We start from the raw sequence: 19,638 nt of genomic DNA, 5'->3' as shown, positions 1-19,638 counted from the left end.
GTAAAAAGCTGACTGCTAAGGTCTTCAAAGAATGCAAGACAGACACCCCCATGGGGAAGGATGTATGCTGTCGGAAATTCACCCAATTTTCCGGAACATTAGGGCACCTCCAACTTCTCTTCCCAGGAAAAGATTATTCCAGTGTAGTTGCTCAATGACAAGGTTAGGCCTTCTAAATGCAAAAGCAAGGTTTGATTCTTTACTGAATGTAATATACGGAATCGTGTCCTCCCCAAATTCATATATCGAAGGCCTAGCCATCCAGCTCCCCAGTGTGACTGTAACTGAAGACAGGGCTTTTAAGGAAATGTGCTCAGTCTCTCTGCTGGATCCAGCTATCTGCGTCCCCATGGACTGCAGCCCGCCAGGCTCCTCCGTTCACAGGATTCTCCAGGCAAGAATACTGGAGTGGGTTGCCATTTCCTACTCCAGTTTTAAGGACATAATTAGTTTAAATCAGGTAAGGGTGAGGCCCTAATCCAACAGGACTGATGACCTTAGAAGACACACTAGAGATCTGAAAAGACCATGTAGTACGTGGGTGGCTATCTGCGTGGCAGGAAGGGAGACCTCACCAGACACCAGACCTGCCTGCACCTTGACCTTGGACTTCTAGCCTCCAGAATTGAGAAATGAGTATCTGTTGCTTAAGTCACCCAGTCTGCAGTTATCTTGTTATGGCTGTCCAAGCAGACTAACACACCTGGCGAAAGAAGTAATAGCACCAACTGAAACTGAGTGCCTGCTACTGTCAGGCACTGGGCCGGGCGTTTAGACGCATTCTCCCATTTAATCCTCCCACCCTACAAGATGGGTAGGTACTATTATCATCTTCATTTTACATGAATTGTTGGTTTATTAATTTGCTCATTCATTCCCTCCCGCCTTCATTCACTTATTTGACAATCATGGGGCCAGCACCAGTCATTCATTCATTCAACAAACACACCCAAGCATTCTTGAATCTTTCTATAGAGCAAACTGCTTTGATCCCAAGAAAGCTTATTAAGAGCACCAAAGGCACTGTCCACGTGGCCCGAATGCGACTCTAAGACCACACGCACTGTGTCTTGAGTGATCAGGGTGTCTGACTCTTTACATCTCTGTCTTCTTTGCTGCAATAGCAATTTAATACCTATTGTTCAAACCATCTCCCTTCTTTTACTTCTCCCGCCAATTATGCACTGACCCCTTTTCAAACCTCAAAATTGAGGTCTGCACATATTTGCTCTGACAATTCTCATAGTATCAAGGCCAAAACCAAGTGCATCTTAATGAGATGCATAATTGCTCAGCACAATGGGTTTATTCACTAACCATCCTCCAATTCCCGCTTGGGAATTCATTTACCCGCCCATCTTCCCCAATAAAGGCTCCAGGTTTCCCTTCTCCAGTCTGAGACATTGAGCCCAAGCATTGTGCTTCTCCAGAGCCCCCATTCATCACAGTCATTTTGCTCATTTGCAATTTCCAGAATGGAGATCAATTCAGGTTAGACTGAAGAATTGCTGCTTCAGAAATTTCTCATGGCGGGAAAGGGAAGCTTTGAGAGGCTGGTACTCCTCTCATATCCCCGAAGAAAATGAATGTAATTGAAATTAAATAGTACTTTCCTAATTTCATCATGCAATTACAGACAGGAGAGCTGGTTGGCCAGCACCTAACGTTTTCTACCAAATATACATGCATGCTTCATCCACCATTGGTGGCCTGGACCCTGACTGCACATCAGCAACAAAATGCTAATAACCAAATTAGGTTCAGTTCTCTACAGTTTACAAATGCTCTCACCATCTCTTGAAAGGAGCACTGTGATTCCTATTTTTAGAAGTAAAGGACCTGAGTCCTGGGAGTCTGCATGTCTTGCCCAAGAATGCCCTTGTAGGGTGGACAGGCTGGCACTTGAACCTGAGGCTTCTGGCTCTCGACACTGTCTAAAGCAGAGGTTGCCTGTGGACCAAATCTAGCCATGTCCACTCATATATATATACTGTTGACAGCTGCTTTCAGACTACAGCAGCACAGTTGAGTCTCTATGCTGTGCTGTGCTAAGTCACTTCAGTCATGGCAGACTCTTTGCAATCCCATGGACTGTAGCCCACCAGGCTCCTCTGTCTATAGGATTCCCCAGGCAAGAATACTGGAATGGGTTGCCATGCCCTCCTCTGATTCATTGTAACAGACATCTAAAGTTCTGTCTGTAGAAAATGCTTATGGACCTCTGGTCTAGAGCTTAATGCACCAACTTAAGGCATCAGCGGGCTTCACTCATGGCTCAGAGGTAAGGAATCTACCTGCCAGTATAGGATACACAGGAGACACAGTTCAATCCCCATGTCTGGAAAATCCCCTAGAGAAGGAAATGCCAACCCACTCCAGTATTCCTGCCTGGAAAATTCCATGGACAGAGGAGCCAGGTGGGCTACCATCCATGGGCTCACAAAGAGTTGGACATAAATGAGCACTCACACAGAGTTAGAGAGCCTTCACCTCTCACACTTCACCCGAGTCCAGCTTGGCTTTTATTCCCCAAACAGATCCTTTCCCTGGAGAATCCCATGGACAGAGGAGCCTGGTGGGCCACAGTGTATAGGGTCGCAAAGAGTTGGACACGACTGAAGCGACTGAGCTTGCTTGCTTGTTTGCTTGCTTAAGACGCCCCTCAACTGGTGGCAGTGGTCTGCACGGCTCCCCAGGACCCCACTGTATAAAACTTGAGGTCAGAAGCACCACCATCTCCCAAAGTTTGCACTGGATTTAGTCATTGCTATTTATCAAGTTCAATTTGAGCAACTGATAAGATAAGCAGGGGGTTCTCAGGCTCAAGAAAGACTGTACCTCGGACATTAATCAGATAGCCAAAGGCAGCAATTTGCCATGGGCTGCTTTTAACCAGGCTTTCTCTCTTCAAGATGCTAATCACTCCTTCCCCTCTGATTGAGTTACACCCCAAAATCTGGGGGAAGATCAATTATAATTGACCCTCATTCTCCTAGCTCCTGATCCTTATTTCAACATGATCTAAGTCTGAATCTCAACAGTTTTTTAATTTCGTTTTCCTAAAAAAAAAAGTCACCATGTTAAATGTTGTTCTCTGATAAGACAACAGTGAACAAACCAACCCGCAGAAGCAGCTCATTTTGTCACTTTCTCAAGGAAAATGACACTTGACTCTGCATGAATAACAAAAACAGCAATAATAATACACTTAAAAAAAAAACAAAACTGCAGTTCTTCTAGATACTCATTAAAAACGGGCTTGGCAAATTATCTCTTTTGTACCGAACACTCAGGTCAGTTCTGAAGAAAGTAATGAATCAGCCTGTTTGTTGGCCTTGGTTAAAGCCATCTTGGAAGAGAAGGTGATTGATTAACATGAGCGATTGATTAACATGAGGCCTGGAGATTACATGTGCGCTTCTATTTCTCATTCAACCCTTTCCCTCATGACCATGAATGACTGGATTATCAGCTGCCTCCGAACTCCCCTGGTGTCTGCCAATTCCCTTCAAAAGTTACATTTCTTTTCAGGCACCAGCTCATCTATCCTCTAAAATGAAGAAAACCTACTGAGAGCCAAGGCCCTCAGCTGAGATCAACCATTGTGAATGAGAGTGACCCAGGGCAGCATGTGGGAAGAAGTGGGGGTGCCATTTGTGAGCCTGTCTAGTGGTGACACAACATCATGAAGGGACAGGTCCCAAACAGCCTCCTCATTTCTGAAGGCCAAGCTAGCATGCAACTTCCACACAAAACGAGATGAAATTTTCAAGAGGCTCCAGCAGTTCTAGAATGAAGGGTCTTCAGGAAGAACAGTTACAGAATTACACAGCAGCTGTGCTGAGGGGACGGCTGGGCGAGCTGAGCATAAGCTAAGGGACTGGCTTCATCTGATTCAAATGTGTCCCTCTGAAAGATGATAAGTAACCCCTGATGATGGGTTTCCAGGTTGTCCTTGAAAAAGAGTGGAACTCAGAATGTTTCGTCTGGGTTGTGAAAACCAAGGGCATATTTAATTCTTTACTCTTAGTGATCAGGGGGTTTTGAGGTGAGTGAACCCTTTCCTATAATCTCCTCTGCCAGCTACTGCTGTGGTCCACGCCAGACTGTGGAACCAACACTGACCCAACAGAAGCCCAGTGGATTTACCACTTGGTATGGTAAACCCTTCCCCAACACGGGCAGCCCCTACCCTGGCCTTACCAAGCTGCCTGGTTGCCTTCACCGGCTCTGTGCTTCCTGCTAATTAAGAAAGAGACCTGGAATCATCCTCATTACTGTTTGAACACAGATTTTTGGTTGGGGTTCTGGCAAGACGAGAAAAGATGGCGACCAAGCAGTGTCTCCAGTAAGTTCACAGCACAGATCCAGGGGGACTAATGAAAACAGGCCCCTCCTGAGAAGAATGAACTGAGGGGACAATTATAGGTGGTTACTGTGCCTAACCAGGGCAGACTCAAAGCAAGCAATCTTCCAGTTCTTGGGTACCTCCTTCCTATTTCCTGACAAAGTGAGGTCAGGAACAGCCCAAACCATGAAGAGAATAAACTCAGACTGCGGCCACCCAAGGAAGCCCAGCTCAGTTCCTCACCCTGCTAATTCCCTTTACCCCAGGGGCACAGCAACCATGAAGGATGAAGCTATCTTTCAAAGGCATCACGTGGCCTTTGCTTCTCTGGTCCCTATTCAAAGCCACACTTCTTTCTCCCTGTGCTTAGTCACTCAGTCATGTCCGACTCTTTGCGACCCCATGGACTATAGCTTGCCAGGCTCCTCTGTTCATGGGGATTCTCCAGGCAAGAATACTGGAATGGGTTGCCATACCCTTCTCCAAGGGATCTTCCCAACCCAGGGATGGAACCCAGGTTTCCTGCATTGCAGGCGGATTCTTTACCATCTGAGCCACCAAGGAAGCCCTCCTTCTCCCTGAGTTGAGACAATTAATGAACATTTAATATATCCAAAGGATCCAAAAGGCTGCCCATCCATCTAACCTGCCATGGGATGCCAGCTCCCTGCCTCCGACAAGAACCCCATGCAGCATCCACTTTCTAAGTTTTCAGAAAAAGCAGAGCAAGCCAGGTTCCAGGAAAGGTAAAAATACTTTCCTGGTCTCCATCTCTAAAACCCATGCAAACTCTGTGCCGCCTGTCCTTGGTCATCAAATGCAGGGACAGCTGCTCCTTCTGGGAGCCCCCAGAGAGCAAGCTGTTGTCTCAGGAGCCCTCTCCAGTTATCACCTGTGTAGACCACCTGGGACCCTGGAAGGATGCAGGTTTCCATTCTGCAGACCCGGGTCGAGGCCAAGCTCTGCATTTCTAACAAGCTCCCAGGTGATTCCCAGGCTGCTGGTCTCCGGAACTATCTCTGAGTTAGGAAAAACCCAGAGCAAGTGATTCTCAAACTGTGGCTGCACCCTGGGATCAACTGGGGGCTTTGAAAAAAGTACCAGCTTCCCCAAAATTCTGATTTAGGGGTTGAAAGTGAGGGCTTTTTAAATTTCCTTTTTTGATTCTGAACTGCAGCCAAAACAGAGACCTTCTTGCTCTGGAAGATAAAGTTCCCTTTAAACAAGTGGAAGATGAGCTGGCTACATGGAGCCCTGCCTTCCCAGTGATCTAGACTTCAACTTTCTCATCTGCCCCCAGAATCATTTCCTCCTTCCTGGCTTTTGTGCCTGAATGATAGTCACAGCAAATAGCAAACAGCAAACACCTCTGCCAGCCTCATTCTGTGGGTTCACACAATCCTCAGAAGAACCCCATGAGGTCAGGGCTAGTATGATTATCTTCATTTTACAGGTGAGGCAACTGAGGACAGAGACAGTAAGAAGCCATCCCAAGCCACACAGCTGGCACAGGGTGGCTCTGGAGTCCCAGCTGGTCCTAAGGCGTGTGCTCTTAACCATTGCTAAAGCCTCAGACATTCCCCCTTTTTTTCTCAGAACCTTCCCCAAAACACTGGGACAGGATATGAGACCTGGATCCAAGCAAGCATTGAGCTGGCAGGCACTCCGCAGCCAAGCCCTGCCCTGGCAAGACGCCCCTACAGCTGTGGACCTATCTGCGGGTACCGTGTAGGGCACAGGCTGGAGAGGAACACACGGGTGGAGTGGTTTCTCCAACAGTCCTAACGACAGCCAGAGCTCTATGCTGGCTATTTTGTGGCTTTAAACCCCTGACAGAAGACAAAGGGAAGGAAACATCGCACCAGGCTGTTTTAGGCAGCAGCAGAGTCTGCCTGGGCGTCCCACCCCTGGGGCATGTTCCAGAAAGACCAGCTTCCTTCCAGAGTGTCTCTGCACCTGCCAAGGCTGAGGCAGGGCCAACCTGGCAGCGTCCCCCAGCGTGGTCATGCAGATACCCAACAGCAGAGCATCAGCTGGAGACACTGGAGCTGCGGACTTTTGTACAAGTCAGGAACGACAGTGACATTGGTTTTCTCACATCCCTGGGCAGCCGGTCCTCACCAGAGGGGTGTCGATGGGGTGCACCCCAGGAAAGACAGAGCTCCAGTCGCTCGCGTGTCAGGGCGTCCTCTCTCCGCGGCTGGTGTTTATTCAGGGGAGGCTGGAACCACAGATCCTGTGTGTCACCACTTCTGTGCCTTGGCTCAATTGGGGTGACAAAGGCTACGCATATACACATGCACCCAGGACTGCACACACTCACACAAGCATGGGCCTCCTCTAACTTTCTGGTCCCTCTCTAAGCTCCTCCAGGTTTACACACTGAACTCAAACAGAACTTCTTTTTGGCCTGATTCACCCATTAGAGTATGAACTAACCGAGGGCAAGGGCTTCCTTTTTTTAAATGCCCGCACATCTAGCACAGGGCTATGCACACAGCAGGTGTCATGGACTGCACTGCACACACCCCTACCTCCATCCATGTATTGAGATCCTAACAGGGGTACCTCAGAATGTGACCTTATTTGGAAAGCAGGTCACTGTAGATGTAATTAGTTAGCTAGTAGAGTAGGTGGGTCCCCATCCAATACATTTGGAGTCCTTATTAAAAAAGAGAGGTTTGGACACAAGCACACACACAGAGAGAACATTGTGTGAAAATGAAGGCAGAGACTGGGGTGATGCTCCTATAAAGAAAAGCCAGGGATCGGCAGGAACCTGCTAGAAGTCAGGTAAGGAGCATGGACCAGATTCCTCCCCAGGCTCTCAGAGGAACCAACTCAGCCAACACCTCAATCTTGGACTTGCAGCCTCTAGAACTGGGAGGAAATAAATTTCCATGCCGACAAAGGTCCACAAAGTCAAAGCTATGGTTGTTCCAGTAGTCATGTACGAATGTGAGAGCTGGACCATAAAGAAGGCTGAGTGCCAACGAGTTGATGCTTTTGAACTGTGGTGCTAGAGAAGACTTTTGAGAGTCTCTTGGACACCAAGGAGATCCAACCAGTCAATCCTAAAAGAAGTCAACCCTGAATATTCACTGAAAGGACTGATGCTAAAGCTGAAGCTCCAATACTTCAGCCACCTGATGCAAAGAACCAACTTACTGGAAAAGAGCCTGATGCTGGGAAAGATTGAGGGCAAGAGGAGAAGGGGGCAGCAGAGGATGAGATGGTTGGATGGCATCATCAACTCAATGGACACGAGTTTGAGCAAACTCCAGGAGATAGCAAAGGGCAGGGAAACCTGGCATGCTGCACAGTCCACGGGGTCGCAAAGAGTCGGACACCACTGAGTGACGAACAACAACAACGGGCATCAGCCTGGAGTGGAGATGCCCTCTTCAGACCAGGGACCTACCGGGCCCAGCAAATCTTCAGGCTTAATGGTCAGCTGCGTCAGTGCCTCCGAGGGCACAAAGCCCTGGTCACCCCCTCAGCGTGATCGCCACACACCAGGCTTGCTCACAGCCCAGGACAGGCAATTCACTTGCTCACATCCCAGGACAGGCAATTCACTCAGTGCCAAGCACCTACTGAGCTCCTTTTCTGTGGCTGGCTGGAGTAGCCTCCAGGTACCAAGATGAATGATCAACCCCTGCTCTCAAGAGGCTCAAAGTCTAGTGAGATCATCTCAACCACATAAGGTAAGTGTCACGAATGACACAGGGGTGAGGAGAGTGCAGCATTTCACAGACCTGCATTGTCCAGTATGGCAGTCACCAGCCAGATGTAGCCACTAAGCATGTGATGCATGGCCAACCCAAAGTGAGATGTGCTGTGTCAAATACACATGAGACTTCAAAAAGTCCATACAAATACAAGAGTGTAAAATATCTTAATATTTTTATTGATTGAAGGTAGCAATGATCATATATTGGTTATACTGGATTAAATAAAATATGTTATTAAAATGAATTTAACCTGTTTTTCATTCTACTTTTCAAAATGTGACTGTTAGAAAATTTCCAATAACATACACAAATCATATTATGTTGTAAGCAGGCAGTAGCGTTCTAGGACATTTAACCTGAGTTTGAAGGGAGAAAAATCAGGGCAAGCTTCCTGGAGAAAGCTTCATCTGAGCTAACATAAATGTTTAAAAAACAGCACTGATTGAGCAGCTTGCTATGTGCCCAGAACTTGCACTATAAATCCTAATTTAATTCTTAATAACTGAATAGTTGGTATTTTACTCCTGCTTTATAAACAAGGTCTCCAGGGCTTGAAAAAGTTTAGCTATTTGCCCCAGAATTCACAGTATTAGTGATGGAGGCAGGGTGTAAACTCTGCTCCCCACAAGACCCACAGGCCAACTTGGCCATCAAGAGGGAAGCAGGATGGGGAGGAGGCTGACGCCCACCCTACCCCCATCCCACTCCCATGTCTTTCTTACAGAGAATTTAAGAACAAGCCAGGGCTTTGTCTCAGTTCTATCCATCTCAAGAAGGTTAAAATCCAGTTGACTGTGAAGCTCCTTGAGGTGTATAGTTTACAGAAAAATCAAATTATGTAGAGGCCTCTTATAATTGAGGGCAATTTAGGAAATAACTTTCCAAAAATGGTAGCTTTTACAGCTGTGTTACCATTTGGAAATTGCTGAGGTCGTTTTGTCACTTGAATGCCTTCCTCTCATTGAAATCTACCAGACTATCTCCACACAGCCTGATACAGAAGGACCCCATTAGAGAGTTCAGCTACCGAGATTTGAATATATTGGGTCAAATTAGGTTTCCAGAAACAGAACAACCGCCTGTAAAAACCGCCTGTGTGAAATGTGAACCAATCCATGAAATCAATGGCCTCGCATTAACATGGGCCAGAGATGGTCTTACTTTACAACAACTATCACTGACATACTTACCTACATGCTGGAGGTAAAACAGACACAAGCAGCCACAGGAGACCTTTAAAACTTAACAGCTGAATCTGCCCATTTTCCAGGATGTGGGTTGAATGCACACATGTGCACACACACTCCATCCAGAGGTACTCATGGCCTTAAAAATCAGCACAGCAAGCTTCCCAACAACTGAGTCTACCAGACACATAATATCAATCAAAATTTTTAGGTAGTGCTCATGAGGAATAGCTAGTAGCTTTTAGGCAAGAGGAAATCATCTATCTTATTATTATTCAACACAAGTATGCATCTGCCAAACATCTGCGCCTACAGGACAGGGACCAAGCATGATCCCAGTCCCCCTAAGAAAAGTCCCAGGTTACCTAACTCAACCCATATCACTAATGACTAGCAACTATCACCCACTTTGCTCTGGGCATGTCCTAGGTGCTTTTTATACACAATGTTTTTGATAAACCTCACAAACCTGCAACTCTGATATCACACTCCTATTTTACAGATAAGGAAATCAAGGCTTGAAGAGGTTAAGTAACTGCCCCAGGTCATACACCTGGGCTGGGATCCTCCCCTTTCTTCCAGCATCCAGTCATCTCCGCCAACCCAAACTGTGTCTGACACCAGATCCCCCAGCTGTCCTGGCTGGATTGGAAATCTGACCAGGGACAGCTTCTCTGGTTCAAGAATAAAGAAGCCGCTGGTCATAGTGAAAAAGGCAACCTGCTGCCCCAGGTTTCTGCAATGGGCTCTGCTCATCCATTGTGATTTGCAATGAATAATGAAGCATGCTCCCAAGTGCTGTGTGTAAGATCAAGTTCATGTAATATTTCATCTTTGCCGGCCAGCTGCCGTTCTGCTGGGCTGACAGTAAGTAATATCTTTGAATAAGGAGCCGATCCACAACTAAATCAATTAAGTAGACAGCTGTTGGGTCAAAGCAAGATAATTAGATGGACTCGTCATTTACCAGGTGGTTGGTAATGAAGGGATTAATTGACCAGAGTTGGGGACTGTCCAATGTCTGCTCTCTTGCCTTCCCCAGTGGATACGGCAATTCAGTATCTCTCTTCGCGAAGAATGATTTTCAAGGAAGAGAGCCCTTTCATGCTCGTTTCTGAGACTGAAGCTGATCCTTCAGAAGCGCCCACCTGATGTCTGGCTTGGAACCAGTATGGGGTTCTCCTTTTATGGGATCAAGAGCCAAGTGGCTCAAGTGTCCTTTACATGGGGCTCTGCCCCATTCACTGCCCAAGGGCTCGACTTCTTAGGTTTGTTCACATAATGAGTCTCCAAAGCTCAGGGCATCAACCAACCTTCCATGGAGCATAGGAAGGAATGTGGTCACCTCGTATTGGTGAATGAGGCTGAGTGCAAATAGGTAACATGGTCCTTCATATAGAAAGACCATAGAGAAGATAGGGAGCAACCTCCATGCACATGGGCTTCCCTTGTGGCTCAGCTGGTAAAGAATCCGCTTGCAAGGGGGGAGACCTGGGTTTGATTCCTGGGTCAGGGAGATCCCCTGTAGAAAGGAAATGCTACCCATTCCAGTATTCTGGCCTGGAGAATTCCATGGACTGTATAGCCCATGGGGTCGCAAAGAGTCGGACACAGCTACGCTACTTTCACTTCACTTCAGTGCACATGCTCTGAGCTCCTTTTCATGTAACAGGTGATGAAGAACCAAAGAATCAAAGACTGTATTTTTTAGTTTTATTTTTTATCCATGCTGCACAGCATGTGGGATCTTAGTTCCTCAACCAGGAATCAAACCCATGCCCCTGCCTTGGACTGCCAGAGACGTCCCCTTGAAGGTTTGAAAACTGGAGGGGTCCTTCAAGAATCTCCAACCCAGTGCTTCGGAACTCAGGCTGCCCATCAGAACCAACTAGGGAACATTGGTTCCACCCCAGCCCTATCCCAGACCAACCCCCCCCACCAAAAAAAAATCAGAATCCCTGGGGATCTGGGCACTGGTGATTTTTCAAAGCTCACGAATACACGAGGTGTGGGGAAGCATGGGTACAATTCAACCCCTTCGTGCTACAGAGGAGGAGACTGCAGTCAGGAGGGGCCAGACCTTCTAAAAGAAGTTAACAAGCAGCTGAGCCAGAAGCAGAAGCTGCTTTGTAAGTTGCACACCATCTCTGGGGGTCTCTAGGGACCACTAACCCCTCTGGAAGGGTGAGCAAGCCTTATGAAGCTGGTACCAACCTGCCCCTCTTCCGTATCCTCTCCAATCAGCTTACAACATGCTCTTTCACGCCTGCTACAAACCCCTCACCATTCTCTGAACGTGCCATGAACTGTCCCACCTGTACACCTCACTCCTGCTGTTTCATCCCTCTGTAATGCCATTTCCTCTGCTCTGTCCAATGAAGACTGCTATGTCTTCAGAAGCTTGGCTCAAACGCCGCCTCCTCTAGAAAGCTTCCCATTGTGCCCTGCCCCTCAAAGGGTTAACTGCTCACTCCTGATCCTCCCATAAACTTTCAAGACACAGTTTCATTGAACAGAACTTATCATGTTCTGTTACCTACATGCCTCTCTTCCCCATGTCTTTTCCCTCTGTTTATCTGATAAACATCTGTTGACAAAATAAATCTTGGCAAGCCTTGCTCAGAAAACTATTTAGGTTGGAGCTGGAAGAGTTTCCCACCTTCCTTTGGACAACTCAAGCTTTCTTCAACCTAAAACTTAATCAAAGACCCTGACTTCCAAATGTCACCAGGCTGTACTATCCTATAGCAGAGTTCTTAGGGAAGGGGAAAGAAGAGACTCCCACTTAGCCTGCCTTCAGCCAGGAAAGAAAGACTGCTCCAAATATCATGTTCCATGAGAAAAAACAAATCTGCAATTGTTTATTGGACATCTATCATGCATTCCATGAACCCTGGCCCCTGCCTTCAGGAATTCTGCAACTATCCTGAGCTCAACTTCAGTCACCATGAAACAGAACCTCAAGAAAGCATTTTTCCACCCAGGAAAGATAATGGGATAGAAGTTCTTCCTCCCACTTTCTCTCCCAGTCAGGTGGACCCAGCACAACCATTAAGGAGCTATGGGATCTTGGCAAATTGCTTAGCTCCTCTGATCCTCAGTTAACTTATCTGAAGGATGGAGTTATAGATAACCCTCCTTCTAGGACTGTTGTGAAGATTCCATGAGATACATGTGGAAAGTCACTGACATTCAATGAACAGTAACTTTCTTCCTCCGTTCCCTTCCTCCTTCCCTTCTCTCCCTCTCTCCATCCTTCTTCTTGGAGCCCATCTTATGGAGAAGTAAATATACTTAACACACAGAAGACTGCACCAATAAAGGTTCAATTTTTAAAATTATTATTACAATAAAATATTGACTGGTCAAAATACTGTATTTTCTGGTCCCCAGGGGCCCCTAGGAAGGTTTGCAGGCCACTGGCGCATGCATGGAGGCCTCCTGGACTTATAAGTTCCTGGTTAGCCCCTGGACTGAGCATCTGTCTTCTCAAAACATAGTAATCACAGAGCGAGTGCAAACGCTAAAGAAAGAAGCAGGCAGGCAGGGCTGAACCACATGAGCGATGCCGGGAAGACTTCAGGGAACCCACGGGAGGACCAGGAGGGGGGTGAGGCGAGACAGGCTGTCCCACCCCTCGCTGGCATTTTTGGGGGCAATTATGCCCTATTAATGGCTGACAGCGGAGCTCTGCCCTGCTGTCTAGGCTGAGTGGGGTGGCCCGCACATGTGTTCGGCCTGCAAATATGCAGTTGGCAACTCTTGAACTTTCGGTGACTTGACGCCAGCTGATATGATCAGCAATTACGCTTTATTTTGGGGCCAGGAAGACAGCGGAGAACCAGGAAAATTATAAGACATCAGAGTACAGTTTTTCTAAGAATATCACCTACAAACTTTTTTTCCACCCACTGTTGTTTTAATGGTTAGGGCACTAAAATAAGAAAACCTTGGACACTAAAAGCAGATTATAGCCAATTTTCCTAAGGGAGCTTTTAAGATTTTTGTCCAGTGAAAATCTGGATGTGATTTTTTTTTTTTTTTCTTTCTGTTTTGGATGGGGTAATTCTTGCCAAGAGAACTTTGCTGGCAACAGTGAATACAGCACAGAGATAAATGGATTTGTAGCTTGTCCTGGATTTGAATTTTTACTCTGCTTCTTACAAGCTGTGTGACAACTTCCTTGGCCTCAGTTGTCCCGTATGTAAAATGGGGGTGTACCACCTACTTTAGGGCTTGACACAAACATTCCATGAGAAGTTTATGAGCATCCTTGGGTCAGGAAGATCCCCTGAAGGAGGCCACAGCAACCCACTCCAGTACTCTTGCCTGGAGAATCCCACAGACAGAAGAGCCTGGTGGGCTGCGGTCCACAGGGTCTCCGAGAGTCACACAGGACTGAGGCAACTTAGCATGCATGCACGCAGAGAGCATTTGGCCTACATTCCCAGTACCTGGTAACTGAGATGGCTCTACTTGCCATAATGTTGGTTTCCTTACTGTCTAAAATACACAGTTCCTGTTTTCACCATCATATATCAAACCCAAATAACCAGTCAGCATAAAAAGGGGAAATGGCATCTCCAGGAGCAGTTTGGTTTCTAGCAATTACAGTGTCTGTCATCTGCCTCTGTGATAACATCGGTCCAGACTTAGCAGCTTCCAGAGCTTGGCTGGTAGGGGAACACGAGAAACCAAAACCAAGGCCCACTGTGTGCAGCGTTTGTGAATGTCTTATGGACACAAAACCAGACTTGGCTCCATAGGCGCTCCTGCTCCCTTCTCTCCTCGGAACTCTCCAGCCCACAGCCATCCCAAAGATCACGAAGACAGTTTTTCGGAGAAGCGCCACCGACGGAACGTGTGTGGGAAGAGAACATAATTGTAGCTTGTAAAGGAAACCAGCCTAAGAAAAAAACATTCCGGGACAACATCCCGAGGAAATGCGGAGATCTTCCTGCAGGGACATTTTCCTGGTTACCAGCAAAAGGGGACAGACAGCTTGCCCACAACATTCTTGATGGAGGCTGGTGACTCACCCACCTACTCCCTCACAAACGGCTCCCAGAGATGCCTCCCCAGCCCCATCTTCCCTCCCAGGTCCTAGGCTTCTAAGTGAGCATCTCATCCAACACTGCCAGATGGAAGAGATGGAACATTCTACCCAGGAAGGTTCTCTTCTTTGATTGGTTAACAAATAGAATAAGCAGGGTCTCCCTTCACCAGGTAACCCACTCAAGTCAACCTTGGAAAAACAAGGAGAAGCAGACACAGAAGGATAACCACACAAGCCCTGCTCAGCTTTTTGTGCCCAGTGCCTGGCACTGTGCTACATATAGTAGGTGGCAGTAGATGAAGAAATGAATGAGTAAATGAATGAATGAATCTGGGAAGGAGCAAACTCCATAGAAGGCATTGAGCAAGGCACATCTTCTCGTGGAAGCCTGCAAGGCAGGAATTGTTAGCACCATGTTATAAAGCAGGGAGGCAATCTCAGATGGGTTAAGCGTCTTGCCCACACTCACATAGCTATTACATGAAGAAAACAAACTTTGAACCCAGGTCTCACCCTTGAGTCAAGGCTTCCAGCAGTGAAGCCATTCTCACAATCATGATAATGGTAAATCATGTTTACTCTGCCCCTGACACATCAGAATTATTTTATCCTCCCAACACTCCAGAGAGATGGGAAAGCTGACCCTAAAGAGAACTCATCACATATTCAAGGTTGCACAACCAGCTGGGAGTGAAGGAGGAATTTAAACCTGGACTTTCACTCTTTCAATCACAGACACTCAGGGGGCACCCACTATAGGCCAGGGTTGGGGATGCAACAATGACTGGTGCCGACACAGTCCATAGACTACCTGTCCAGAGAAACATCTACTTCAGAAATAGCTTTTCCCATGACACCATCTGCTGCTCATAAAATTTGCTCAGGAAAGCAGGAGCCCTTCAGCAGTCTTGTTTCAAAAGAGAAAATAATCTGAGAACAGAGGAGGTCAACCGAAAGAGACAGGTATGGTTCGCGTCTTGATAGCACATGTTTTCAACATGGCTTACTGGAAGAGGGGTTTCCCTGGTGGCTCAGAAGGTAAAGAATTTGCCTACAATGCAGGAGACCCAGGTTCGATCCCTGGGTCAGAAAGATCCTTTGGAGAAAGGAATGGCAACGCACTCCAGTATTCTTGCCTGGAGAAATCCATGGACAGAGGAGCCTGGTGGGCTATGGTCTTTGGGATCACAGAGAGTTGGGCACGACTGAGCGACTAACACTTCCACTTTCACCCATCAGAAATCCTTTCTACTGAAGTCTCTTCCTAGGACCAATATGTGAACGGGCCGGAGACTGGCCTATAGTAATCAGATTATCAGGACACCAAACAAAAACCTAAATCAAGATAACCGACAAGGACCTACTGTATAGCATAAGGAACTATACTCAGTATCTTGTAATAACCTATAGTGGAAGAGAGCATTTTTTTAAAAAAAGTATTCATATCTATATCTATATCTATATATATATATATGACTGATTCACTCTGCTGTACACCTGAAACGAACACAACATTGTAAATCAACTATACTTCAATAACCATTTTTTTAAAAAGGCCAATTCCCTGCTGGGTTACCAGAAAGCCCAGTAAAGGAGACATCAGGCAATCTGAGTTTGCAATGACCTGGTTAATCTGGCCCCACCACACTGAGTTCCAAAGTGACGGGGCTGAAAGAGAGGTGTGAATTAACATGGTTAGGCCACCCATTTCGCACAAACTCAAGAGTCCACTTTTCCAAAGGGTGAAAGACAAGAAAGAGATGTGGAATGAGAAAGTTCTCAGACTTATCCCTTGGCAAGACTTCCAGGAATTCAGCACTTCTAGGGAAGCAAAGACTTTCTTCCTCTGCAAGCACCTTGGTCCACAGAAATGCTAACTTAAGAATCTGATACAAAATCAATCTCAGAGATTATAGCCAAAGCAGTACATTTCCCCTCGTTCCCACCAGCTATCAAAGGTCAGCTAATGGGTCACTAGTTGTTCATTCACCAGTTCTTGGCATCACAAGCTAATTAACGTTCTCCCAAAAGGGCCAGCCTTGGAGTCTTCTCATCAAGACCCACACACACCAACATTGCCATCACCATGGCAACGAGGCCTCCTCCCTTTGCTCCTAGCTTTCCATGGAGAGCACTGTGTCTTGGTTGGAGCTTATTTTGCTCAGAGAGGAACTCTTCATAATCAAGTTCAACTTACCATGACAGTCACTTGGCAAAAAGTCTCCCCACACAAGGGTCTTAGACTGGCGCAGTGAGATGCACCTCTTGGGGGCGATTGATCTAGGTGGTGAGTTCATCCCCCATGTGGGCCTTCTTTGGGGACATCCACGGGGAGACTGCACAGACTAGCAGCCTCTGCAATTTCAGAGTCCCCTTGCTGGCACCTGCAGCTATGTGGTTCTCAGGGACCCAAAACCTGAGCAGGTTCAAAGCTCAGTCCAGCACTCCACCAAGCCATTCCTCTCATTCAAGATACCTCTTGCTAGAATTGCAGAGCCGCTCTATAGAGAAAGGGTGACCGAGAAAGCAACCAGCTGAAGGTAAAAACCCAGGCAGTGGAAAGAAATGTCAAATCCCCAAAGACCAGAATTTTGGAGTTTTTCAATCCCCCTGCCTCCCCCCAAAACTGACACATGGATTCTGAGTGGAGAAGCAAAGAAGTTTCCAGGGCTTACCTGGGTAGGGTTGTAGAGCTCCTGCAGGGGGCTTCGGGACCCCTTCCGGCAGCAGATGTCCACACCAAAGGGGTTCCTCCGCATGACTGAGGAGAGAAAGCGAAGGCTCGTCAGAAATAGGCAACAAACATTTGCTGTCTGAAGAAGAAAAAGGCACAGAGGAGGGAAGAAGAAACAGGTGGGAAAGGAAGAGAGAGAACCAGCTTCTGGCTGAGCAGGTCCTCTGCCCAGTGCCACGGGGCCCCATGGGTCTTCCCCAGCTTGCAGGCGTGTCCACACCATGTAATTCTCACGTATCAGGAAATCTTCTTTTGATTTTTTCCCCCCAATCATTTCACAAAAACAGGCAGTGGGTCGGATGTGGCCCCTGGGCTGCCGTTTGTTGACCCTCTCCCCTGGGGTCGGCAGGACAAGCCCCAAACACACACGCTGTGCCCTGGAGCCCTCTCTGGGGAGGCGGCGGGTCCCGTGGGCAAGGGTCCATACATAAAAGCCATTAGAATTAGATTAAGCAGTTGGTCCGGGGAAACACTGGTTCTTTGTTCTTCCACGGTTGCCTCGAGAAGAGGGGAAAAATCCACGTTGTGTTTTCCTTTAATTTATTACTTCATTTTTCATTTCCACCCCAAACAAGGTAAACTGTTAAATGCATGCAGGTTGCCCTCAGCGCACAATGACATAGCAACACTTTGGAGGAGGAAAAACAGCTGTAAAACTTGTAAAATTCTGCCCACCCCGTGCAAGATTAAACTCTCCCCGTGGCGGCAGACAGTCGCCCCAAGACCCATGGCTACGAGACCGCCACAGAGCAAAACCCCACCATGGAACCCATTAAAAGTCAGCTTTTATGGGGGGCAGTATTATTTAATTGGTTTATTTTTCTAATACAAGGCCTTTAAAATGCTTTGACCGTGTGGGGCCTGCGACGTGGGCCCTTTCCCAAGGCCGGCCGCCCTCAGGGCCTGCTCCAGGCCTGCCCACGACTTCCCTGGGCGCCCGGTGAACCAGCTGTGGCACTCCAGGCCACAAAAGCCAAGGGGCCTGGTGCACTTTTTATGGGGTTGACAACAATCCTGCCATTTATGGAGGGTGCCTCATGTGCTGGGCACTTGGGTTCCATATAATCCTTCACACAGTGAAGGAAGGGCCTTAACCTCTCTGAGCCTCCCTTAACCTCAGGAATTTGACCAAGGCAGAGGCCATGTGGGGAGAGAGCTGCCAAACTGAGACTCAAACCTCATCACTGGGCTCCTTCATACCCAAATGATGGCACCTGGGTCTATTTATCCTGTGCGTCTAATACACCAGAGGAGGTCAAGGGTACAACACACGCAGAGCGTAGCAGCTAACACTTGGAGGGCCGTCAAAGTGCGCCAAGCAGTGTACAGGTGTAGGCCACACCACAACCCTGTGGGGTGGGCACCACTCCTGTCCCCACTTTATAGATGGGAACACTGAGGCACAGCAAGGTCAGGGAACCCGCCCAGGTCTCATGACTAGGAAGAGGTGAAGAAAGGATTCCAACCCAGGCAGCCCATGCTCTCAACTGCCATGCTGGACCAACATCAAGTGTCAAGTCCACCAAGCATCTCAATAGTTCCTGCTGGCCCCAGACCAGGTTGGCTGGCCACCTCTAGGACAGGTGATTTAAAATGTAACCCAGTATTACAGGAGTCATCAAAATGATGTGACAGGACAGAAAAACTATTAACAGTTATTATCTGTATTCATTTTCTTACTCAACAAATTTTTATTAAGCACCTTGGATATGCCAGACATCAGGTATGGGGGCAGAGACCCCCTCCATCGTATTCATGTTGTATCTCTGATGCTTGGTGCACAGTAGGCACTCAAAGAGGTTCATGAATGATGTAGGATTCAAGGCTTCCTTTACACCCATCAGACATTGTATCCTGCTAGGTAAAAAGGAAACGGCCAGTGGCAACAGACTGCTGTTATTTTTTTCCTTTGAAAATGAAAGGTCTGATGATCAAAAGCCCTAAGAAAGGAATCCCTAAGGACATTTAACGGTGGCCTTCCGCTGCCTACCCACCACGAGTTTCCTTTAGCTACAGGACTTGTTTTCTCCTTTCTAAACATGGACGAAATGCAAGACCATTTTGTAAGAATCTAACTGGTTCAATTCACAGTATGATTTCTTGGACCCAGAAAACAGTTGTGTTTACAGATCTGCCTTGACTTATGATGGGTTTATCAGGACATAATCTCATCCTAAGTTGAACATATAAGTTTAAAAATGCATTTAATATACCTAACCTCCCAAACATCATGGCTTAGCCTACCTAAAACATGCTCAGAACATTTCAATTAGCCACGATTGGGCAAAGTTATCTAACGCAAAGCCTATTTTATGATCAAGTGCTGAATATCTCATGTAATCTATTGAATATGGTTGCTGTTGTTCAGTTCCTAAGTTGTATCTGACTCCTTGCGGCCCCATGTACTGCAGCATGCCAGGCTCCCCTGACCCTCACTATCTCCTGGAGTCTATTCAAACTCATGTCCATTGAGTCAGTGATGCTATCTAAACATCTTACCCTCTGCCACCCTCTTCTTCTGCCTTTAGTCTTTCCCAGCATCAGGTCTTTACAAATAAGTCAGCTCTTCACATCAGGTG

The 19,638-nt window shown here is 47.1% G+C and overlaps 1 protein-coding gene across 2 annotated transcripts in view; it reads right to left on the bottom strand.

The window, feature by feature from the left end:
• Nucleotides 1–19,638, bottom strand: part of CHST11 (carbohydrate sulfotransferase 11) — a 261,528-nt gene that overhangs the window by 117,489 nt on the left and 124,401 nt on the right. For both annotated transcript variants that reach the window (XM_052640917.1, XM_052640916.1), the window contains exon 2: nt 17,001–17,086. In XM_052640917.1, coding sequence (XP_052496877.1) covers nt 17,001–17,086 — 86 coding nt within the window. The remainder of the gene's footprint in view (nt 1–17,000; nt 17,087–19,638) is intronic.

This window comes from Budorcas taxicolor, chromosome 5, assembly GCF_023091745.1.
Source record: "Budorcas taxicolor isolate Tak-1 chromosome 5, Takin1.1, whole genome shotgun sequence".
Lineage (NCBI taxonomy): Eukaryota > Metazoa > Chordata > Mammalia > Artiodactyla > Bovidae > Budorcas > Budorcas taxicolor.
Note: the sequence above shows the minus strand (reverse complement) of the source record. Positions and strands in the feature narration are given on the sequence as shown.